This window comes from Sparus aurata, chromosome 9, assembly GCF_900880675.1.
Source record: "Sparus aurata chromosome 9, fSpaAur1.1, whole genome shotgun sequence".
Lineage (NCBI taxonomy): Eukaryota > Metazoa > Chordata > Actinopteri > Spariformes > Sparidae > Sparus > Sparus aurata.
The window spans coordinates 31,914,795-31,940,376 of record NC_044195.1 but is presented as its reverse complement, the minus strand read 5'-3'; the positions used below and the strand labels follow the sequence as shown (position 1 = coordinate 31,940,376).

At 42.2% G+C, this 25,582-nt stretch overlaps 1 protein-coding gene across 3 annotated transcripts in view; it reads right to left on the bottom strand.

Annotated features, from left to right (window-relative positions):
• col6a3 (collagen, type VI, alpha 3) overlaps positions 1 to 19,957 on the bottom strand; it is a 60,540-nt gene extending 40,583 nt beyond the window's left edge. Inside the window, exons 1-7 of one of the 3 annotated variants that reach the window (XM_030427962.1) lie at positions 19,676 to 19,957; positions 10,565 to 10,679; positions 9,422 to 10,054; positions 7,244 to 7,840; positions 4,773 to 5,366; positions 3,206 to 3,832; positions 2,510 to 3,097 (exon numbers count right to left, since the gene is read on the bottom strand). In XM_030427962.1, coding sequence (XP_030283822.1) covers positions 2,510 to 3,097; positions 3,206 to 3,832; positions 4,773 to 5,366; positions 7,244 to 7,840; positions 9,422 to 10,054; positions 10,565 to 10,649 — 3,124 coding nt within the window. In that variant the 5' untranslated portion in view covers positions 10,650 to 10,679; positions 19,676 to 19,957. The remainder of the gene's footprint in view (positions 1 to 2,509; positions 3,098 to 3,205; positions 3,833 to 4,772; positions 5,367 to 7,243; positions 7,841 to 9,421; positions 10,055 to 10,564; positions 10,680 to 19,675) is intronic. The other 2 variants (XM_030427963.1, XM_030427964.1) reach the window with 2 other exon arrangements.
• Positions 19,958 to 25,582: the final 5,625 nt, after the last annotated feature.

Here is a 25,582-nt window from a genome sequence, read left to right as displayed (position 1 = left end):
GCACCACAGACACATGGTCTTTGTTCTCACCAACATTGAGGGCATCTACCACTCTTTTGACAAAATTTTTCATTGCTGGGAAGTCACTCCGTGTAACATCTGACCCATCCAACAGAAACACTATGTCTCTTTGAGGGGACTCTAATTCAACTAAAAAAGAACAGGAAAATGTTGTTTTAGAATTAGACATATACCATATAATATATATTGGTGTAATCGTTACACATTAGATGGTAGGGAAAGCTGAAAAAAGCTGGTAATCGGAATTCACACTAATTAATGCACTAAACAAGATAGCTGCCAGAGCAATTAAGAAACCTGGTAAATGAAGAAATAATGAGACACTTGGAAACAACTACAAGAAAAGCAGCACATTCCACTTTCACAAATGAAAGATGGAGAAAGCTGAAAAAAAAAAAGAATTCAATAATCTTCAACTCCAATTCGGTCAATGATGTGATTATCATTGGCTCAAGGAAGAGCTAAAGAATAGAAAGAAAGGCTAATTGCTGATGTGGATCAGTCAAGGAAAGATTCTCCAGGGCACAAGACAAAAAAGGACAAGAGCCAAACAAGAGACAGCATAACCATGAAGTTGCCTCTAGCCAGCGGAGTCAGTTTGAGAAACATGAAACTGATCAACTGATATTCTTGAGAAGATGATGCAGTTTCATTGCAATTCAAACTATGAAGGATCAGATGGACTTAAATATAAGGGAGGAGAAAGTTTGACCTGCTAATCAGTGACACTTCTTACCTACAACAGTGGGAGGCTCAGTTTGTATTTCCGCCTTGACAAAAGCAGCTATCTCTGGTTGAATGGACAAAAGTTCACCAAAGACAGGAAGGTTGAAGACAAATCTGGAGGAGAAGGCAATTTTCTGAAGTTCTTCCTGTTTAGCGTTTTTCATTCCAATGGCAAAAGACAGAACACCGATTTGTTTCAGGCTTAAGGCAGCTCCTGAAACATCATCACTGGATTTGCCACCAGTAAGTAAAAACAGAATCTGAGGGACTCCCTCCAGACGTCTACTCCCAGAGGAAGCGGTGAAAACATGGTCTTGAACAAATTGTAGAGCAGCTCCGGTGTTGCGAGGTCTTCCACCTTTATGGCGAAGACTTCTTACAGCATAGATAATAGCCTTTTTGGATCGGTGAGTTTTAAGGTTGAAGTAAATTTTGGGGTCATCACTGTACTGTACGACAGCCACTCGAACTTTATCTTCTTCAATGTCCAGCTCTTCGGCCGTTCTTCTGATGAACTCTCGGATAGCTGGAAGTCCATTTCTGGACTCATCCGACCCATCAAGGAGAAACACTATGTCCCTCTTGTTGCTTCCTGTGTCAACAAGGTGATACATGGATAGATAGAGAATTCACGAACTGCGCGTTCAAGTCTTTTCTATGTCCATGCATATGTATTGCATGAGCAAGTTCAGAGAATGAACTGAGCGTGAAAAAGGAGCCATGGCTCTGAAAGAGTTATTTCAAGCAGAACTGCTAAAGAACCATCTTTTTATCAAAAAGATGTATGAAGGAATTTGTCAACTCATCTTCAACACTGAAGTGGACAATTGGAAAGAGTAAAAGAGGGATACATTATTGAAAGCCTAATATATATATAGAACAGTTTATGTTTCAACAGAATAGATTTTCTAGCAAGAGTAATCATGAAAGTCATGCAGCAGAACTGTGCCAAACATTTCATAATTGTTCATTAAAGAGTAAAACAAGTAAGAGCAAAATATTTTGAGAATAAATAATGAAATATTGCACTCTTTGAATTCTTACCTACTAAATCAGAGATTCCATTCAGGGTTTCCTCGGTGTCTTTGTTCATGTTCAGTGTAGCACCAAGTTGTGATTGGATTGAGCGCAACATTGAGAAATCAGTGACCTTGTATGTGAAACCAGGTTTGAAGGCAATCATTTCCAACTCTGATAGGTTGGCATTTCCCACTCCAATCCCCACTGACACAATTTCATGTTCTTTAAGTGCAAAAGCTGGGCCTCTCACACTATCAGTGGATGGTTTAGAAGTTAGAAGAATTAAAATCTGGGGCACTCCTTCTAGTCTTCTACTGCCCGTTGAGGAAGTGAAGACACTGTGCCTCACAAACTGGAGAGCTGCCCCGACATTAAGGCGCCTCCCACCCTTGTGTCTTAGGTTATCTATGGCATTTAGAGTGTCATTCTTTGCCTTGTGAGAATTTAGATCAAAGTTGACCTCAGTTTTATCAGCAAACTGAACCACAGACACTCTGTCTTGGCTCTCACTGACAGAGAGGCTCTCCACAATGCTCTTTACAAAGAGTTTTATCTCTTGGAATCCATCTCTTGTGTTATCAGAGCCATCCAGAAGGAAGACAATATCTCTTTTTACAGCATTGCTTTGTACTAAGACACAACAGATAAGATTCAGTCATTCTCAGAAAACACCAGAAACATCAGCAGAAACCATTTTCTGAACGCAAATCCACACGCCAAATACAAAAGAGTTTGTTCCTACCTTGCTGCAGGACGACTTCCAGCTGTTCCTTTGGAAGGCTCACATAGGTGTTGAGCTGTCCTGGGATGGTGCTGAGCTCACTGAATTCCTTCACATTGAAGGCAAACGAAGGGTTGTGTGAAATGGCCTCAATCTGCTTTGGGTCTGCATCCTTGACACCAACGCCAAATGGTACGACTCCCTCTGTCTTCAGTGAACCAGCAGGTTCCTTCACGTTATCCCTGGACCTGCTTCCACTCAGAACGATCAGAAACTGAGGGACATTTTGCGCAGTCCGGCTGCCCTGCCTTTCAGAAAAGATGGTGTCCTTCATGAATCTCAGAGCAGCTCCCGTGTTCAGACTACGTCCACCAGCCACGGACAAACCATTAACAGCTCTTATCACCTCATCTTTGGTTTGATAAGTGTTCAGGTAGAAACTTGGAGATGGCCTCTCGCTGTGTTGAACCACTGAAACTCGTACCTTGTCAATCCCAATGTCGAGTGGTTCGATTACTTTAATGATAAAATCCCGGATGTAGGGAAAATCTGCTCGGACATTGTCAGTGCCATCAATGAGGAAGGCAACATCCCGTTCACCACCAGCAACTGAGGGAAAACAACAAGAACAAAAAAACAAGATGTGTTGTTATGAACCAAACTGATCTATTTGTCACATTGATTTAATTAACAGAAACAGAGAAGTACTAAACTCACCAGGTTCATCAGGGAATGATGCTGTTGTCACATCTGTATCGCCGACCACTGTGATCAACTTTGGCATTACGAGTTCAGCCATAGCTGGTAAATTAGAGAATTGTGCGTCATGGTAAGCCAAATCTGGAACAAAGGCAACAGATTGCAGAAGGGCCTGATCTGCTTGCCCAGAACTGACTGTGAAGGTCAAAACACCAGCCAGAGCCAATTTATCCGCTACAGATTTAAGCTCATCCTGGGCTGGGCCACCTGTGATCAGAACCAACACCTGCTGGACTCCCTGCCTTCTGCGCGACCCAGTTGATGGCTGGAACATGTTGGAAAGGGCATAATTCATGGCAGCTCCTGTATTCAAAACTGAGCCTCCAGTCAGCCTCAGCTGAGAGATTTTATTCACAACATCTTGTCTGTTGCTGTAGCTGTTCAGATAAAATTCAATTCTGGGGCGCTCAGCAAACTGCAGGAGACCAATCTGGACCCTGTCAGGTCGTACATCGAGCTGGTTGACCACGTTGATGATGAAGTCTCTCACATAGGGAAAGCTGCTGCCAATGTAGTTTGACCCATCCACAAGGAAGACAATGTCTCTAACCACTCTTTGAGTCTGCACTGTGGTTATCTCCACCACTGAGAAAAAAGTACAAAAACAAACAATTATTTTGATATATGTGATATACCACACAATAACTTTCATTATTAAAATATTAAAATGATGCCCTCTGAAACTATTATCTATCTCTCCACATGTGGACAACATGTGGCCACACCCCAACATGCCCCTGATAGTGAGAGTCCTGTCTTTACAAATGGGTGTCAAATAAAAAAAAAGATGAGGTATTTTAGGAAAGTGTTGGTTGAGAACAAGCCAGTAAAACAGAGCTGCTTGTTTATGTGAGACGAGTGTTTTTGTGCTTGCTTGTGTTCTATTCTACTTAGGCCATTGACAGTGAGACAATGCTTGGATGCAGATGATGGATTTGTTTATAAAAATGTTTTAATGACTCTAAAGAGTCATGCTCTCTGGGTATCTACTCTGTTGTGCATTGTTCTGGCATCTAAGAAGCCTTCAAACCTTAAGAGTTGTCACTCAAGCTAAATGTATTTTCTGGTATTTAATGTAAATAAAACAACGCACTAGACTCACGTATGTAACTTCACTACAGGGTGCTGAATCCCTCGTGTAGAGAATGAGCACAATAAAAATAAAGGACAGCACTCCCATTAAACTGTTTATTCTTGCCACACGGATGTTTCGGGCAAGAGATGCCCTTCTTTTTATGGGGCACCAGTCCTCCAAAAGACCTTTCCTCTTTCCATTCCTTTTGGTGATGAAAGTGATGGAGAGTGCTGTCTAACATGTTCCTGGAAATTTTCCATACGTTTTCAGTTTGGTTGAGATGCTACACCTTTGTTCGGGAGAATCTGCATTTGTCATTTTTCCGCTTACTCATTAAAGATCTCCTTTAATTTGTCACTCATCTGTATTTCTATTTCATCAAAGATCAGGCAATTCATTCACTGAATTACTCTTGAAATTTAATGAATGTGGTTAGAAGACGACTATTACCTGGCTCGGTAGGTACTTCGGTCACCACCACCCCAGCTAGTGTTGAAAGTGAATCCAAAATTGCCTTTGGGTTACGAGGCATTGCACGGAAGTCCCTCAGAGCGAACACAACATTTTCGGAAAAGGCAATCTGCCTCAGTTCATCTACATCTGCAGTCTTGGCGCCTGCAGCTAAAGTCAGTGCACCCATTCTCAGCAGGGCCCTTGCAGGTTCTTCCACACTGTCACTGGATTTTTTACTGGTCATTAACAGTATGAGCTGGGGTACCCCCCTCTGAAGACGACTGCCTTTCTCAGGTCGCAGCATGTTCGTCCGCACAAAGTCCAAGGCTGCTCCAATGTTGACTGTCTGCCCGGGTCTTGGTCTGATGCCACTCAAAGCATTATTTATCTCATCCCTGGTTCCGTAAGAGTTGAGATCCATCACTAGACGTGGGGTAGTGCTGAACTGGGCCACACCCACTTGAACTTGGTCTGGACCGATTGGCATGACGTCGACAAACCGCTTGATGAAGTCACGCACAGCTCCGATGCTCTGTGTACCCATTGTAATGTCGATTAGGAAAATGACGTCTCGGTTTCCAACTGTCAAGACTGAAAAGACAAGAAAAAAACATTAACAGCTGATTTTTAGTGAGGTTCTAATAATAAATCTACAGAGGCTAACAGAGACAACCAATGATACGCTATGATTAAATTCACATTTTATATTTATATTGAATTATTTGTGTTATTTGTTAACTCATTTACATACTAGAAAAAGAGGGACGCCTTCTAAATGTTTTGTCTTGACGACATACAGATTCTCATATGTGTGATTTGCAGTCAGAACTGGAATGTAATCGACTGCTGCATATGTACACAATATATGGTACCCTAGGAGGTATCAATTATGCTTGGAATATGAATTTAATAAGTCAATAACATTAACAAATAGTGTAAGAGACTTTGGCTCATTATGAACAGCTGTTTCCATTGGAGACAGTTGGTTTGTATATATTGGTCTTTTATACGCATCACAAAATCATTTTACTCATTTTACAAAGGAAGGCCATGTATTTAAAGCTACTCCGAGGAACTTTGATTGGCGGCCACTGGTGACAAAAGATGATGGTGGTGAAACAAATTTAAGTGCCGCACCGCCACACTACAGAGCATCTTTGGAGACTTCTTTATTCCTCCCTAGCACTTCGCCATTAAACATAACAAAGTGTTAATTTCATGACTTATGACTCATTTGCAATTTCAGCCAGTTCTCACTCCCAACACACCAAATAGAGCTGCCTGGTCTGTGGCCCTACGCTTCAAAGTTTGACGCTGTAGCTACCTCTCTAGCACCTCCTGTTCAGAATCAGAATGAGAATCAGAAATCCTTTAATGTCCCATAGACGGGGAAATTTGTTTGTCACAGCAGCAACAGAATATTACAGAACGTAGCAAAATGTTGAAGCATTCGCCTAATGCAGCATCATAAAAGATTGAGAAAAAGTCCAAGTCAAGGTGTGGTTGGGGTGGTTGAATGGGCCACTGATCAAGCTGCCTAATTTCATGAGTTGGGAGTGCCAATTTGTTGGTAGGTCATATGGAGGCATCAGTATTAAACTGAGATTGTTGTATAACCAGTAAAAAGTTAGTTTTAGAAAGTTAACAGTGTTTTTGTTCGCATGTTTCTTTTTCAATATTTGCCAATGAAAACTGGAGGCTGCAAACATTTTGTATTCAGATTATGTCCACTTGGATACCAGAACTTGTAACTACAGAATACTGGAAACTTTATCAAGACATATTTTTGCTGTATATGATATGACATGAGTACAAACTATTCTGACGTCCTGTGCAGCTTTTTAGATCACTAACTTGAGTCTGGAGTCTTAGGCTGGAAAATAAACCCAATTCTGAAAGGCATGGTAAGGGCTTGTGTTCACATAACGTTATTTTCTGAGTGCCGGCATCTTTATTCAATTGGTCCTAATCAGGAGTGAGCATGTGAAAAAAAACGCTGAACCGCTTTTTTTAGAGCACTGTGTTTTTGTGCTGCCCCCCGAGCGCTTCTTGTTGTGAATCTCTGAGCTTTTCAGAAAGGCGCTGGTGTTTTAACTTTTGCTGTTTTTCAGGCAACCAATCATATATTGGATAGGGTGGGACTTACTAGTCACCCTGGTAACCAAGAAAAAATGATGAAAAACCTCTTTCAATGTCTTTCTGTTCGCGTAATATCTGTTAACCATGAGGCTGTTCACCTTTACAGTGTCTTAATGGAACTTTGTGGATCTATATATTTGCAGCAGTTTAGTTCAGAACATTAAGACTTGAATTTATGCTTCTCACTTTCACTGTGTTCTTGCCTCCTCTGTTTCAAGTTTAGCACAAGCATATCTTACCTTGCAATCTACGTTACATTCATTGTGAGCTTTTTATGGCCCTTACACAACCACAATGCACCACCAACATTTACAGAAAAAGTTACCTACCTTCTGTGAACTCATTCTGAACTATAATGGTGCGCTGGATCACCCCGTTAATGTATGGGAGCAGCTGGTCACCCATGTTTGCCACTGTTCTGAAATCAGGGGCTGACAGGACAAAACTTCTATCTGTAGCAATCGTTTCCAGATCTGCAGTGGCAGAGTCACCAATCGCCACGCCGAATGTGATAACGCTGGCCCTCTTAAGGGCCCGGTCACCGGCACCATAATCATCATTGGCTTGCCCAGCACTGATAACCACCACCATCTGGGGCACACCCTCTTCTGCTCTGCCCCCAGCTGTTTCGCTCAAAAGGCTCTCAGCCACTTCCTCCAAGGCAGCCCCCAGGTTAGCTGTGTCGCCCCCTGGGTAGGCCAGGCCCTTCACAGCCTCCAGGACCGATGATTTGCTGTCATGGCCATTTAGATAGAACGCTATCTGTGGGTCTGCACTGTACAGGGCCACTGCCACCCGAACAGTGTCCCTGCCCACATCAAGGCGCTCAATGATTCTCAAAACCAAATCGCGCACATAGGGGAAGTTTGCTGCTCCAACGTTCTGTGATCCATCAATTAAGAGTACTAGGTCAGCTGCATCTTCCGCTTTGAGGAGAGAGAGAAAACAAAACAAAATGGAACGTGTGAAAGCGTTAACATCGTGAGACAGAGACAAGAACTCGTGCTAGCATATCACAGCATGTGTCAAGTGACATTCAAAGTGAACACATCAATTACAACATTGCAAAACACATCATACTGCATGTAGGCTGAACCAAGGAGATTTCCTAAAGTGATGTGATGAGATTTATTTCCCCCCTAAATGTAGCTTAGTGTTTTTTTAGCTGATACTTTACCCTAAAACATACAATGATAACTTATGGTAAGCCAAGTGAATTTCACAAAAAAAGTGATTTTTCTTCGAAATAGCCAAAAAAAAAATATTCTAGTGAACAACTGTTGCTTGAACTTAAAGTATATTTTTTGATAAAACTTTTCATAATTGTTACACTAATTATAATGGATGTAGCAATGTTAATAATAATAACAAAACAATGTTTTATAAAATACTAAAATTGGGGAGAATAAACAAATATACTTATTACAACTGTAGGTCAAAAGAACAATAGAAAAATAAAAAAATAAAAGACAACTAACCAGTTTCTCATGAAACCTTTTAAAAAGTTGCTTTTTAAATCTGTGTGATATGTTTCTTGTATTTAAACTCCATTGCGTTCAGCCTTCCAATGCAGACTCTTGTTACGGACCTCAGATAAAGTGACCAGTCATGATCCTGTGTCCTATCCTTGGTGCCCACCAGCCAAAGTACTTGAGAATGTGTTTCCAATTTGTTTTTGAAGCAAATCTTGCACTAGTTTCATAGGAATGTACTTCATCATTCCATTAACTTCCAGTAACCTACTATAACATATTGCACACAATTCAATATCATCTACTTATGAAAACATTCTCAAAGTACTTCCTCTGCAGGTCAAGGATGGGATCAGGCAGGTTCATCACTGTTTCCATTACAGAATATTGCACATATTTTACACAGATAGACATTGTGACTGATAAAGACAAACATACAAAATGCAAGACACGTAAGCAGTTGTGCACAGTTAGCTATTGTTAAAAGCTCATTGATTTGACAATGTGATGTTTTCAAAGGGTGAACCATCTTGGAGGCAACGTTCTTCTCCAAAGGCTTTCCACAGGAATATTGTTAATCTGAGGTGTCACTATATGGATTTTATTCTTTTGGTGTAGCTGTAATACAGCTGTAATACAAACATGCATCATCTAAACACGGTGTATTAGATTATGACTGAGGTTACTGACACAGAACTCAAGTCTACCAAATGCAAAGGCACCTGGTACAGAATAGTTCTCTCAGTCCCAACTCATTGTATTTGTACAAGCATATCACACCCTACTTAGCACCATGAGATGCTGTAAGGGTGTCAATCACATGCAGATATCATTGTGATTTCAAAGCATTAGGGGCATATTAAGACAAAACAAGTGATGTTAATTTTGCAGGTAGATAGTGAAAGGTTATTGTGGTTAAAAAAAAATACTTGATTGTGTTAATTATAAAATCCAGTCACGGCCACATATGCAGCAACTCCTTCCTGCACATGTAGCCACATTAGTATGGTAGTGACACTGGTCCCATTTCATTACCTGTCCCTCTTCCAGCCACGGGGGCCTCGTTTGCCACAGGAGCCCCCCCTGACTGGGTCACGGCGCCGCAAAGCCCCACTACTAAATCTTGAATTATATCCCGCAACGATAGGAAGGTGTCTACACTGAAAACATGAGTGTCATGGGGCTGGCTAGCCATCTCCCTGAGCTCAGAGTCCACTGCATCCTGAACTCCAACCGCAAAGACTTTCACGCCTGCCAGATGCAGCACCTGAGCTGGCACGGCCACGTCATCTTGAGAACGCCCGTCGGTTAGCACCACCACCACCTGGGCAACTCCTTCAGCAGCACGGCTGCCCGAAGCAGAGTTCATGTGTGTACGCATCAGGAAATCCAGGCCCAGGCCGGTCCGGGTGCCCCCACCGCGGTACGACAAAGCCTTGATGTGTGCCAGGACTCCCTGTGTTGTCGGGTAGCTGTTGAGCTGGAACTCAGTCGTGGGCTTGTTATTGTATTGCACGAGGGCAAATTTGAACCTGCCTCCTCCAACCTGGTGAAGCGCTTGTGTCAAGGTGTACAGAAAATGTCTGACATGCTCAAAGTTCTCCTCTCCAATACTCCAGGATGAATCCACTAGAAAGTATATATCAGCTGCCAACCCGTGTGCACAATCTTTAAAAGAGAGTGGTTGGAGGACAGAAGTGAAGACCAGTAAAACGATGCTTAACCGTGGTGCCAAACAATAATGCAGTTGCAAAAAAACAACTGAAATGTTTTCGATAGCTTGACTGCATCAATCTGCTTTGTTTGTCAAGAGTATCTGACTGGACACTCCTGACGCGTGTCCCATACTGAGATACACAGTTTAAATCCAGATTGAGAAACAAAAAAACAATAACCAGTATAATAATATCCAGTTTAGCAACAGTGTACATTAGAGGTAAATATCTGTGTTACTTTATTGATATGAGTGTGTTGTGTTTTTTATTACGATGTCATGAACACAAAAGCTCAATTTCCTTCAGATGTAGATTAAATAATTTAAGGAGAGCAAAACATGAAAATACACCTCACTGAACAATGCTGAAAACCGGACAAAAAGTGTTTTCCAAACAGATCGATCATCTGCAAAAATGAGCACACCCTGCAGCCTGCAGCTGAGAGTGATTTGGTTCAACTTACCTTCCTGAGCATCAAGGTTAGGGAGGAGTCCTGCGAACAGGACGCCCAGGAGGGCGCACAGCGGTAACAACCGGTGCCGCCTCATCTTCTACCACCGAAACAGCAAAGGGGTCACCTGTAAAACCAGAAACAGACATGTAGGTGAACCAGCAGCGCCTGCTTTAAGTCGTGTTAAGTCTTTGTCTTACTGTCTATTGCTGCAGCACCTCTATTCACCCTCTGTCTGAACCCTCCATTTTATTACTTGTCTCACAGAAACCTCACTTTCTACAACATTGGAGGAGCAAATGTAAAATGTAAGTAAAGTAAAATGTTCTCACTGTGTGTTAACACAGTATACATTGTATACTCCAGTACAAGCTAGGCCTCCTCTAAGGTTTTCAATGTCCTGTTTTTCCCTATTTTTCCTGCTAAATATATCACATAATATTACATAAGCTCGTCTCATTGGCCAAGAGTGCAACATTTAATCTTCGACATGACACAGAAGAGAAAAATACGCCTCCTGTCAGCCTTTATCAGCGTGCGCCAGAATATCAGATATCCTCGTTGCTTCTGCTGCTGAGGCGTCACCATGTTCCACTTACGTAACACTGGGATGAGCATTTTTTCATTTTTCACATGAGGCAGTAGCAAACTTAAAAAAAAAAAAAAAAAAACTGGCATAGTATCTGGTTTTTAAATGCAGCTATGTTTCAATAAAACTTTAAATTGAATCAGCATCACTTTTCTAACCTTTTGCTTCTGTAAGTGAGGGAGCTGCTGTGTGCGCTGGTATCAGTAGCAAGACCTGCAGAGTGGTAATGATCAAAACCACCTGTTAAAACTGCCAGCCAATGTGCTTTAGCAATTGACTCTGCTTGGCAAGGACTGTATTTTCCAACTCACAAAATAATGTGTTCTCAGGAGGGGTGTTGGACTGGAAAGTCCGGTTCCACAGCAGGGGTGTGTGTTTTCTATTTAGTCAGATTTTCCCCCATTGTGATTTTAAGAAATGTCACAGGAAATTGAAGAAAGGTCACCATCGCTGACCTTTAAGATCTAGCTCACAGGGAAGACAGTGTGCATAGTATATCAACAGTAAGTATGTGCGGTTGAATGGAGAAAGATATGCACTTCAAGCAGGTTTCAGACACAGGGGTCCGTCAATCCTTTGCTATCAATAAATAATGTCTGAACCACAGAGACACTTGTTTGTTCTCCTATTGAGGGGCTTAAATGTCCTCATCACACTTTTATACTTGTGAGGACTCTTTTCTACATTATCCCTTCCATGTGTTCTTAAAGTCACACATGAAAGGTATACGTCAGCACCCAACACAACCAGTTACTGTAGAGAGAAGCTAATGTTCCTGTTCTTATAAACGCATGGAGCATCGTCGAGGTGAGTGAGGAGGTTGGCCTGCCGGGTGTGTGAAGCCAGTTTTGTTAAAAGACAAGTAAGTCACAAATGTTATAACTCTATCTGTTATACGGCTTCCAATGCACACGGTCTGTCCAAAGATTTTAACACAGTCGAGGTAAAAGAAAACTTCGAGATGGATACAAACGGCTTAAAGAGTTTCCACCATGGGGGGGCTGAGCTCAGCCTCACAGAGGAGATGACATCCTCGGACATCTGGTGAGAGCTAAGGGTCGAAGCGAGCCAGCTAAGGTTCTGATTCTGATTAAGAGGCTTCCTCAGCACCTCCCTTTGGAGGTTTTCTGGGCACAACCAACTTGCTGGAGGGATTACATAACTCATCTGGCCTAGGAAACCTCTGGCGAAAGCATTCTTGGTGAAAGGGACGTTTGGAAAACCCTGCTTAGCCTCCTGCCGCTGCAACCAGACCCCAGAATAGTGAATGGATGGATGGATGGATGGATGGATGGATGGATGGATGGATGGATGGATGAAGGAGACCTTAGGAACAAATGGACTTCAGGCTGACTCACTTACTCAGAAGGTGTAACTATATCCTCAATCTAAACCAAGTCTCAAACCTCATATAGCCCTTTGAGAACTGAAGGCTCCCCTCAATTTCCTCACTCTCTCTGTATGAAATTCACAATAATGGACAACCGAGGGAACAGCCACACATAACCTATTCAACTTTCAGACCACCCAGCGGTAATAAAATAGATCCAAAATGACACACGAGCAGCCAGAGCAGGACCACACAAGCAATTATTGGAAAAGGGGAAAAAAAGTCCATTTCAACAGCAACACTGTGATCTGAGAACAACAAATGGCACCCAAATACCCTCAACTTCCCACCTACCACTCTGCAATTAGGAACAATTTTCACTTGTACAGAGAAAGAATTAACAAAAAGAAATAAAAATGACCTGAGATGGCGCACACAGCCAGTAACCAGGAGAGTCTTTAAGCTAAGTGGAGTCACCATTAAACTAATGATGGAGTGAAGGTAGAAAACTTGTGGAGTCGCAGAGTCTTTAACAGCCTCTGTGCCTGCTGACACACACACACACACAATAAAAGCTAAGCATTAAGGGCAGCTTTAATGTGCACTGTAAGTAAAGTGGTGTGTTGGTAATTAGAGATTTACTACTTTAATGACAGCAGAAGAGGGAGAACTTCTTCTAGAATGTGCAACACGTTTGCATTTTCCAGTGCCAGACAATCTAAACAATGTTGTGTTTTCTTCATCCAGCGAGTTTTTATGATGACGGAGGAATGTCCTTGATGGAGACTGAGGCTGTGAATTAATAATGCCCTCTGGTGGAGGAAGTAGGTACAACATGAAAGGCAATAGATCCAGATTTATCTACAAGTGCAGCATGAAATTGTTAATTTCGGGCTGTTCATCTGGCGTTTATTAGATGGAAAAGGGAATAAATCACGAGGGTTATGCAACACAGAGAAGATGCCGGTGTGTTTGTGTTTGAGTGTTTGTGTGTGCGATAATCTGACTTGTGAGGCTGTAAAATGACGTGAATGCAAAATGTACTCTATTATTTTGTGCTTCTCTGATTCTCTGTTTAACCACTGAGCAGTTGTGGGTTCAGGTTCTTGCTCAGATGGATCCGGCAGGTCCAGGAATCCAACTGGCAACCCTCTAGTCATTAGAATGCTTCCCTAAACTTTAGGTTACTTCCATCAGCTCCCTGGAGAAAAACCTCAACAATCATATGAATACAACAAAATGTATTTGGGCACATAGATCCTTTTTTTCCATTCAAGTGGTTTTGATTGCTAATTGAGCTTCAAACTGCAGCAATTAAGAACAATATTGTAGAAACGAAGCAGAACCAATCACACTGAAGTGACTTCTGTTGACCTGAACGCTCTGATCTTGACTAAATGTGCACTTCAGTCCTTTTTAAATCAAATGATTTTTCTTCTTGCTGTGGAGTGAAAGAGACCCTTTCACGAGTTATAGGAAACTGTGGGTCAGCTCGGCTTGAATCAACGCCACAATACACAGCGATAATTAATTATAAACACATGGCTGTCGTACTTCGTGCAGAGCTGCAGCGAGTTTCTCTTGTTTGAGTCACCGTATTTAGACTGAGCTGGGTCCACTGTTTATGCAGACCGCTTTGCAGATGAGAATGATGAATTGGTCGGGGAATAAAAAATGAACAGTGTATTTCTGGTCACTTATTTAGACACTGACCAGACAAAACTTAACAAATAACTGCAGGAATGTTGGTTTCTGGACTGGAGCTACTGGACAGCTGTAGATTTGTCCATAAGTGCTCAGGCCTGGGTGGGGTCATTCTATAGGGTCCTACAGGATGGTGATAATTACACAACATAATGATCTTTTCCTCATAAAACAAACATGTAAAGTGCTTTGAGAATATGTTTCAGGAACATTTAGAAAGTCTCCTTCGACCAGAACTCCCACTCGCAGTGAGAAATGTTAATCCCCGCTGTCACCGTCCAGATTTAGGGCCCAAATCACCAAGTTCCCTCACTTCAAGGAAATCGAAGCTATCTTGGACACTGCAACAGATGTTTGTGCTCTCCACTCATGGTCATGTGATTTCAGGTCACTCAAAAGCCATTTCTCTGCAGAGTTTGCCAGGCCTGACCAGTGTGTCAACACTCTGGGTTCCCCTCACCGCCACAGAGGAAAACATAGTAGCACAGCGGAGTCCTGTTTTCACTGATATGAGCAGCCAAAACAATGGCAGCATGGGGTTGAAGAGGGAAGATAAAAAGAATGTAAAATACACAGCTTCCAAATCACTTTAATACCTTAAAACTGCCTTAATAATTCGGATTGAACGGAACTCTAAAACGAGCTGTAAATCACACACATGGCCGACATGTTGTTCACTACTTTTACAGACACGCAGCAACACTAGCATTTATTTGGACTTTGTTTATGGCAACCATTTGGCCTCCACTAACTCCTGAGGACACATCTGCCTCTGTAGCTGCTAAATGCTCCACCATGTTCACCAGCTAGTGTCTGACTGTGTCTGTCTGCTGTTTGGTACTGATGATGTCATTGGGTGTACTAATTGATCATTATCTGAGATTAAAGAGAGCAATTATACTGAACCAAAACCATAAACTTGCCCAAAAAAATCAAACGAATGAGCTAAAAGATGCAACAGGACTGTTTTAATAAAGATCAACTGCTGAGCTTGTTAAAATTAAATTACTAGATAAATGCAATTCTAATCTGTCACAGTTACTCGGGTACACATGTAATCAGATTACAGTTATTAATCTGGAGTTTGTGGATTCCTTTTATTCCGGTCAGCAAACTAGTGAGCCAGTTTGAGCACATCACCACTCGTTTACCGATAGAAATCAATGCACATTGCTCGCATTGATGAAACTGGTTGATTTGATTGATTGATTCATGTGTTCAACATGTAATTCGACTCTATATATTGTGTCAGTTTCCATCCAGAAGGCTAGATATTGATTTTTTCTTTTTAAAGTATTTGATAGAAAAGTAATAAAAAGTAATTGCATGTAATAAGTTACATGACTTTGATGAAGGGATTAAAATATTTAGATTATGATTGAAGAAGTATTGACTAGTGCTTTGATATTTTTAAATCAAACATAAGAAATAAGGGACAATATAAATTGTAAATAGCTTTTAATTTGCTCACCAATTAATTTTCTTACGTAACGCTGGAAGCTCTTTGGTATGAACTTCCTTTAAACATCACTGAATGCCAAATCATCTGCACCAAATCTGCAGTCTGGAATCCTCAATGAACTCAGTCACTCATTTTTAAAAGCTGTTCCTCTTTCTGGACAAACCTGTGTGATGAGCACCTTAAGAATTGAGTTTTTATTCAGAGAGGACTGAAACAATGACAATCACACATAGTTCGATCTGTGTGCTGCTCTCTGCTGATTCCAGATCGCTGCCCCTCGGTGAGATCCATGTGATTTTGTGTCTTTCTTGCTACCGAGCTGCTCTCACAGCAGTCGACCTGTCAGCATGTTTCTTTTTCCTCCTGCTGAGTCACCACTTAATCGTGTGTTATCCGGTCGCCACCATAAAGTGACGTGCTTCACAGAGTATAGCAGCAGAAGTAATGTGCAGTTTACATTATACAGTGAGCGGACGGTACAGCTCTGACACTGTATATAGCAGTAGATCCTGCTCAGGGGGGGATTATTTATAGTTTACGGTGTCACTTTGCGTCTTCAGAGCAGGACAGACGCTGCAACGTGCCCGCGAGCACTCTGAAGCACGTTTGCAGCTGGACCCCACACACTCATTTATAGCAAAGACCACACAAACACGCACACATAAACACACTCAGACAAGCTTACAGTGCAGAGCAGCACAAAAATCCATCGGTGTCAGACAGATAGCGCTGTTATTTACTGCATTTTTGAGCTAACTACGCCACCAGACCTCCCCACAAACCAAAGTTACCTAAAAGGAGGATTTCAGTTCATGCAGAGCAGCTTTTCTTAGGTGACAATGAACTGAAGATACAAGACAGAGAAGCTTGACTTCACAATGAAACATCAAGATGCATTTCTGACACACAACAGGTTTAAACAAAACTAGAAAAGTGGCTGCAAACAAAGCCAAAAATTCCTTCAGTGTTATATTAACAGTGGACAAAAGGACTACTTGTACTTGTGTCCAGCATCTTTAAATGTCCAGACCTGCAACTTCACTGTTCTGGTTCACCACTCAGCCCTCTCATCAATATGCAACATGCAACCAAAAACTGAAAATATAAATAAAAACACCATTCAGCAGCATAGTGCAGCATTTTGCAGTTTAAGAGATTAATATTTACTTCAGGAGTTAGTAGAGACTCACACAGAGCTGAAAGGAGAGTGAATATCAGGCATAGATTCACAGAATCATGCATCTAAATGAATTCTAATGCAGAGTCATTTTTTTGTTTCCACTGCCCCCGAGTGGCCAATAAATCAGACCTAACTCAAAATCAAATCCAGACCTGACCCATACACACTGAACAAACACTGGAACATCGCACCGATGCATTCTCCGTACACTGAATTAAAAATGTAACTACTCTGCATGAGTGATTATATTAAAACACCTAAAACTGTCATCATCAGTCCTTAAAGACGTCAGAGTTAACCCCTCCGACTTGCAGATGCTGTTTTGTTTAAATTATGTAATTTACTATAAAAAGTGTCACAAGTCCAGCTAACACACACAAACATACACACACAGATGAAACCACACAGTTTATATTTAGTAACTGGAATTCATCCAAAAATGCAAACCACAAGTTTTGCCTCTGGGCCTAATTGATCATACAGTCGAACACTTTATTACAGACTGAACTCTTGTACATATCAATTACACTGTCAGCAGCACTTATTGGAGGCAATATGCATAAATCAGGGCTGAGAGATCAGTTAAAATAGATAAGTGAAGGCACGAGGGACGTGAGTCATTTCTACTGATGCAGCTCCTGAGGGCGAGACAACTCTACACTGCCACTTACTGGCAAATGCGCGAGGGAACTTGTACGTACAGTGTGTCTGACTTTGCCTCCACATGTATGAATCAATCTGTGTGGAGCTGCACGGCCCGACCCGCCCTTCAGCTGGAGGGATGCTGATGTGACATGTGTGGTGCAGATGAGAAGGAGGATCGATGATGACTTTAAAAGAGGGAGTGGGGGGCGGCAGGTTGTGGGTTGGCAGTTCCACGCAGCTGGAGCGTATTAGCTCGTCTGACACCTAGCAGATGTGTGTTCGAGCACACATGGCCAATGTAAGCCTGCAAGGTTAGGCCTGAGCTCAAGCGCTGAAGTCTGTAAGATCATATAGTAAGGTGAGGTCATCGCTAAGATCTATTTTTTCCTCAGTCTGGTAGTAAATCAATCAATCGACACCTCGGAATGACCACGAAAGGGACAAAGATGACAGAAAATTGATGCCATCACCGCCCACAAACCTCGCTAATCAACACAAAGTGTTACAGAGATACTCCTGATTTAAATCTGTTGTAATTAAAGGTTGCAGCTTCCATTAAAAGGGAACATTGGAGCAGCAGCAGCTCACTGAGACGAGAGACCTTTCTGAGAAATGTTCCAACCTCCCAGACATCTGTGCTGCATCATGGAAAAAGTCTAAAAGCTGGAGAGAGTGGAGCAGTCATAAAACACACTGATTTATACTGTATATTTAAAAAGTCCTTTGTTATTAAGAATCGTCCTGATGAAGCCCTGCCAATAAGATTTTTAAATATAAGCCTCCAAAGGGGAGCTGCAGCATCGTCACAACGCAGCTAGTAAATTATGTGAAAAAGCACATAAAACCAAATCTGGAGCGCGCACAAAGTTTCCTCCTGCTTTTGAACGACGACCAACCTCTTCCTGCCTGTGTCATAGCAACGGGTGACATGCAAACATAAAAATACGTGGAAGCAGTAGCTCATGAGACGTATTCATGACAAATGTCCAATTTAACGTCATTAGTTGTGACTTGGAAGGATAAACTAACTTCATTTCCCCGTCAATCCCACATCGCTCACAGTGAAACACTGCAGTAAAGACGCTGAATTCCTCTGTCTTTACTTGGACGGCCTTGGAGGGAGAAGTGGAAGATTAACAGCTCACACCTGGTCCACTAAACCCTGCAGTCTACCACCACCACCACCCACTCCACCTCCTCAGTCCAATGGACCGAACCCCTCTCTGGTTCTCCTGGTTCATCTGGCCACAAGTGTGGAAAACACTTTCTTCACACTTTTCCACTCCTGTACTAGTTTCATAGAGGGTGTGGTTTTGAGGCTACTGCTGCAGTGGAAACATCTTCCCATCCAACTACTCCTCTCCACAGCTCACATGTGGGTGTGGAGATATTAAACATTTGGATTTGACTGTACCATTACTAACAAATTCCCTGTTTATCGTAATTGAATAAGCGATTCCAGAATACTAACGTGCAGAAGAATTAGCTCTTGAAAGACGATCAGTGACGTTTTCTTTTAGATAAGACACAGCTTTCCAAGCAGGTTTTGATATGAGAGTTAAATACGGTCTTTTCCATATCTGCTGTTTTTTGATGATCACATAAAAACGGCATTCTAGCACACAAAGTGCTTCACAAACCACCAATCAGTTACTCTGCGCAAAGCAGCTGGTTCACAGCCGTAACGCTGATCTGAGGTGACAGCTTGACACTTCAGAGCAATTTAGGGATTTTACATTTTTCCCTCACCACAGTTACTTAACACCTGTGCAGTAAATTAAACTTTGCACACACCGAGAATGTCAAACAGAAGGGCAGCAATTTAAGACGGAGAGATAGCGAGCATGCACGCCCCTCTCCACTCACATGGAGCGTACATAACATTGCTGAGGTCTCCTTCCTCTCCCTAACTGCGGCTCACCTCTTGCCCTTGCAGCACTCTCACCACTAAAGTATAGGTTGCAGCCATGCTGCTAAACGCATGCTGTCTGATATTTATGAGCTATACGCCAAAAACTCTGCGCAACCTTGTGATTATGACACTCATCATGTCGTGAGCAGAAGTTACTCTAAGGTCAGTGCATTATTTTTAACACACGGTGCAAACAAGGTGAATCCTTGAAGGAGTAAAAACTGAGAAATGGAGCAAGTACACATCTGTAAGAAGAAAGCAGAAACCTCTTTTTGCAAGAAGTAGAAGGTTTCGAACTTACCCTTAGCTGAAGTAGCTGTACTCCACTGTTTTAGTTTTTGAAGAAAAAAAGAAATTCAGTTATGTAAATTGACTGCAAGCTGGACTTATGGTCATTATCCTCCTGGTAAATTCCCCTTGCTGGCTTTTCCAGCACCTTCCAAGAGGAAGGCTGCCGTGCAAAGCAGTGATAAAGGTCACTGATGAGAGATGAGCAGAAAGAGGGGTCCTGAGTGAAGGGGGGAAACGGCTGAGAGAGAAAGAGACAGACACCCGCCCGGTCTCAAACCAGAGGAGCTGTGGTGCTGAGTTCAAGGCTGGGATGGGACAAACTTCCAAACTCCTGGAGTTCTGCCACCTCTCTCTTCCTCCTCCCACTTCTCTAAAGAAAGGGAAAAAAGAGAAAAGAGGAGGGAGAGCGGGGGGGGGGGGAGAAAAGACGTAAATGAAAACCAGACACATAGCCCTGTTTGGTCTGGACGTGAGCAGTGGGGAGGATGATGTCACAAATCCGGAGCGGGATTTTCTCCTTACCTTTTCCTACGTGTTGCCATTTCTCCATCTACCTCTGTGGGGCCCTTTTTCTTACATGTCAGCTGGTTTGAGATCCTTTTTCTTTTTATTAAAAAAAAACAAAACAAAGAAAAATAATCGAGGAGCGGCAGAAAACCTTTTTTCCAGCCATATGGTCATATTGTGGTTGAACTAACTCGCATTTTTCTGATAAAATGATTGAGGACATGCGAGTTTGTCAGTAATGCATACTGAAACACTTTCCTATACAATGATGTATCGTCTGTCAGTCTCACTAAATCAAACACTCACAAATCAGCATCCTGGGAGCTGCTGTGAAGGAGAAGCAGTGATGTGGTGCCATGAACGTGAGCGTCCCACAACAACAACATCAAATCAGCAAACACAGCCGATGACATCACATAAGAATTCACTTTTATTACCAAATCCCTCACAGAGCTGCACATTGCTGAATATATGTGCTATTTAAAAAACGTTATATGCTTGTAGGAGATCATTAAAGACTGGAGCTGTTTGTCACACTGGGACTAAAGAAAGTATATTCAAATATTCCAGAATTGCAGCTGCATAAATCAATATTTTGATATTTACGATGGATCACATGACCGTGTAAATAAAAGACGTCACTCATAGTTAAAAACTCTTGTGGAATTATCACCTGATGCGACTGAAGGAAGCCTTTCAGCCCCTTTTAGCTCATTCTTTTGGTTTTCCCTTCTGCGACTTTGCTTTCATCAACTTTGTTTTCGGTTCAAGTAGGATTCTGTTTTCAGTTTTAGAATAAATATATTTTTAAATCATGCTTTAGCTGGTGAACATAGTAAAGTGTTCAGCAGCTAAAGAGACATTTTAGTTTAAAGTTGGTGCAGAGCAAAAAAGAGCAAAACGAGAAATGACCATTTTGCTTTACTGCGTCTCTTTCATTGTGTCTGCTGCTCACATGTTTGCCATAATATCCTTAATAGGGTGAAAATGTGCAGCAAATAAAAGAATAATCACCTGAATATTCAAATCTCACCTGAGACTAACAGTCATTCTGTTTTTGTAACCTTGGACTGAGCCTTTTATATCTAAAGAGGGAGCAGATCCTCTTCAAGTTCGCCCACGGGTTCATTCAGGAAAGTTACTCAGTGGAGTTTGAAGCCAAAAAAGTTCAACTTCTACAGAATTGTGCACACTTGAGACTTCAGCCGGCCAGGTGACTAATTTCTGGTGAACTTGAATTAGAATAAAATAATAAAATGGTGTGACTCTTCTGGACTTTCCACAGTTATCGGACCTGAAGGAATAAAAAAAATAATAATAATGTCATCCACTGAGTCAGATTGGCTTCAGAGTCCAACACTTATACCCGCCATGTTTCTACGGTAGCCCAGAGCAGACAAACCAAACATCAAGAGAGGCTCTTTGTGTTTTCAGTGGCCACACTGCTCGAGGCCATTAAATCCTACACACTGGACCTTTAAACATGTCAGCTTATTATTTTGAACTTCTACATTATTTTGAACTGACAGTGTTTCTTTTGACTGCTGTTATTGTCCAATCATATGTTTGTATACTTTGTATAAATAATATCCTCCTCTATCAACAGTGTGCAGTCTAAATCATTAGTATAGAGCAGTATGGAAGGCTGTGAAATAAATACAGCTCGCTGCACAATACACTGACCTCAACAGGAAAGAAACCTCAGCAGCTCTATTAATTAAAGGAGGACGGCTGCTGTATTTTTCTACCACTGAGCTAAAACAGACTCGTGCTCCCAGAGGACAGTGTGCTGTGAAATTAACTCAGTTATATCCATGCAAATTAAAGTTAAAAGCTGAAGTAAGTGAATAACGGTTAATCTCTGATGCCTGACTGAACTATCTGCATCTCTACTGTATGTCTTTAGTCATCAAATGCAGGACAACAGAGTCCTGCTCGCACCATATGGAAGTATTTATAACACTGGCCAATCGCATCCATGTTCTGTTGTCTGTAGGTCATTACTCACGCCACCAATATTTCCTGCAAAGCGGGGCGCTGTTATGATGGTGCTAGGCAACCGCTGGTGTAATACTCATTGAGTAACAAGCTGTTGCATGTTCTGAGAGAACAAGATCTGATAAGCAGACGATTCAACCCCAAAAATGATGAACAATGATGCTTTTTTCTTGAACAGAACTCGGTCACTATATTTTTGGGATTCATTTGTGCTTTTTTTAGGCGTTCGTCTGCAGAATGATCAAAGCACGAGGCCGACTGATCGACCCGATCCAAATATTCCCTCATCGCTCAGGAAACATGTCTTACATACGTTCCCTTGTGAGCGAGCTCTAACCCGACACAGACCCTTCAAAATTAAAACCTTTCGCGGTCGCAGTGTCACAAGGACTAATAATGAGATTGTTGTGTGTTGTTAGCGTCACGCTCGCAGCTTCAAACGATTGCCTGAGATGTCGAAGCGGGGCAGAGCTTGACATCTGTGTTGAGGTGATTCTTCGATGCACACCACCAAGGTGACTTCATGGGGGTGGATGAAAGTACAGATTGTTTTCTTGCGATGCCCTGACTCGTGTGTCTCTCATTAATAACTGCCAGCTTTCATAATACAGACAGGTAATCGACACAAGACAGAATCATTCAACTTTTACACTTACGAAACTTGAACTACTGGACGCTCACTTCAGCATCTCTGTGATGTTTTTGGGTGTGGCTGTAATGTGACGAGTTTGTACAGTTTGTGGAAATTATGAAAAGCAAAGGAAATGTGTCCTGAAGCGCTATAAAACAGAGAACACACTCTCAGTGTTTATTCTATTCTCAAATAAAAGCAGGAGACTCCCCTCCACATAACTGGAGTATTCTTGAAGTTGCTTTCCTCGCCTGTGAAGACGTTACCATTAGGAACAAACTGTTCACCGGCCAGCTTCAGGGGAAAAAGGCATGTGTTGATTCCACCAACACACTTATTTCCATTGGAGCATAAGCAAATAAATGGGTGGAGATGCTTGGCCTTACCTCACTTCACCCGTGTCTGATGAGGAAAGTATTAATACTCCACAGCAACGGTAAATGTTCAACAGAAGGAGGTGAAAATAGGCGAGGATAACATTAAGCAGTCATCATTTTTAACTCTTCAGCCATAATCCAGCTCAAGACTAAAGTGGGTTGTTAAAGGTTGTTTCCTCCTGATCAGAGCCGGATTGAGATCTTTTGACATCACCTTTGACAGGTGTGGAACACAAGTAACTACAAGACAAATAGACCGTCGTTCTAAAAAACACAATCCAATGAATAAAGATTTTCTGATTCAAACCGGCAACTGACATTGTAATGTGTAATGGCTGTGGACACCATCCTCATATGGATTGGGTCGTTTTTACAACACCATCCGGTCTGCAAATGGGCTCCATTTATCCCCTCAGATATATGTTGGATTACACAGGAAGTGTGCAACCAAAACAGGAAGAGGCATTGTTTAACCCGGTCGCTATCCTCAGGTTAAAGGGGAACAACTGGAACAACTGGAATAACTGGAAATGTCAAATTTTTCAGGATCAAATTGGGATTCTTATGGTATTTTTTGATTCGCTCAGGCTGCTAACGGTAGCTAAGTTGCTGATGCTTTCTTTGCGACCATTTGGCTAACAGTATTACAACAGAGAAATGCTAGCAGGGAGGAAGGCTAAAAGGTTTCTACTTTAAGTTGAGGTGAGGAAAGTAATAAACACTTGTTAGTAAGTTCTTAAACTAAACGACCAACTTAATAACACTGTGGATTGTTTGGTAACAGTGGTGTGCACAAGGGGGGGCAGGGTGGGCAGTTGCCCCCGCTCGTGGCCCAATTGTTGAAAAACACGTGCTAAAGTGCCCTCCTGGGATCCAAAATGCATACTAAAGTGCCCTCCTGGGATCCAAAATGCATACTAAAGTGCTCTCCTGGGAGCCAAAACGTGTGCTAAAGTGCTCTCCTGGGATCCAAAATGTACGCTAAAGTGCCCTCTTGGGAGCCAAAACGCGCACTAAAGTGCCATCTTGGTTGGCAAAACACACTAAACTGCCCCCTTGGCTGGTTAAAACATGATAAACGGCCCTCTTGGGTGGCAAAAATGCACACTAAAGTGCCTTCTTGGAAGCCAAAACGTGCGCTAAAGTGCCCTTGTTTTCGCCCCTGCCCTTCAAAAAGTCTGTGCATGCCACTGTTTTGTAATATGGTTTCGAAAAACAGTTAAAGGCCTTGCAGCTTACAAATAGTCAGTTCAGAGATAAAGATAAGACTCCTGTAATCTGAGATCCACATGGCAACAGGAGTGAATAAAAGTCAGCATGTGATGAAAAAAACTGAGAAATGTGTGCACGCCGCCCTCCAGCAGGAACGAGTTAACGGAGTTCAGTATCAGAGGTCAGATGCCACATATTCCGCTTTACACTTGGCCAGGTTCAAAAGTACGGCAGAGCTCTAGAGAATTTAAATGAAAGCCAGCGACGTGAGTGGTGAGGTGGTCTGCTTCTCCTTCAGAGCCGGATCATACGAGCACTTACAGTCCAGGTCCTGATGGGGTGACGGTGCGAGCATGTGGCGCACGAGCAGCAGCTCCGTCTGTAGGTCTGTTTCACTTCTACAGAACAGTCTGTAATAATCATTATAATGGTGTGTTGTGTTTGACAAAACACCAGAAACACGAACGGATGAAACGCAAAGTCATAATCATCATAGTCAGATCTTTTCTCTGGCTGTTCGTGGTATAATACCGACTGGCCCATGTGCTGTACTTTCCACCGTCTCAATGACTTTGACTCAGTAACACCCAGTGACTCATAAAAATATGAAACAAGCATATTTTTTGGATCTGCGACCTCTTCAAGTTCACCGTGCAGCACAGTGATTTGTGCTTTCAGCAGGTGGCCGCATCCAGAAACCGAGCTACTGTTCATTTCCTGAAGGGGGATATAGCGATCACATCTGGCCGTACGAGCCGAGGCATCAGTCTAAATATGGAACTTATCTAAAGACAATTCTGTTGAGCCCCGACTTGAATGAGTGGTCAGATTATAGGCTTCATCCGCTGGAGTGAAATGCTGAGTAATCACTCCTGCTTTCCTTGACAGGGTGACGGAGGCCAAGCTGGTACTTAGGAAGCCTTTTGTTGTTGGAGGGGCAATTTGAGCGCGGCGTTAGAGCAGTAATCTCCCCTCACAGGGTTTTTGTATGTTTTTTCTACATATATAAACAGATTATTATAGACTTTCACACTGTAAGGTCACAAAGGCAGAGCTGAGAGAAGCAGGACAAACTTGTAAAGTGGCTAAATGAAAAAGTGTATTAATTACATTTAACCTCGCAGATTTGTGCCATTGTTGCTGATCTCTAGTGGCGTACACAGACTTTTTGAAGGGCAGGGGCGAAAAGAAG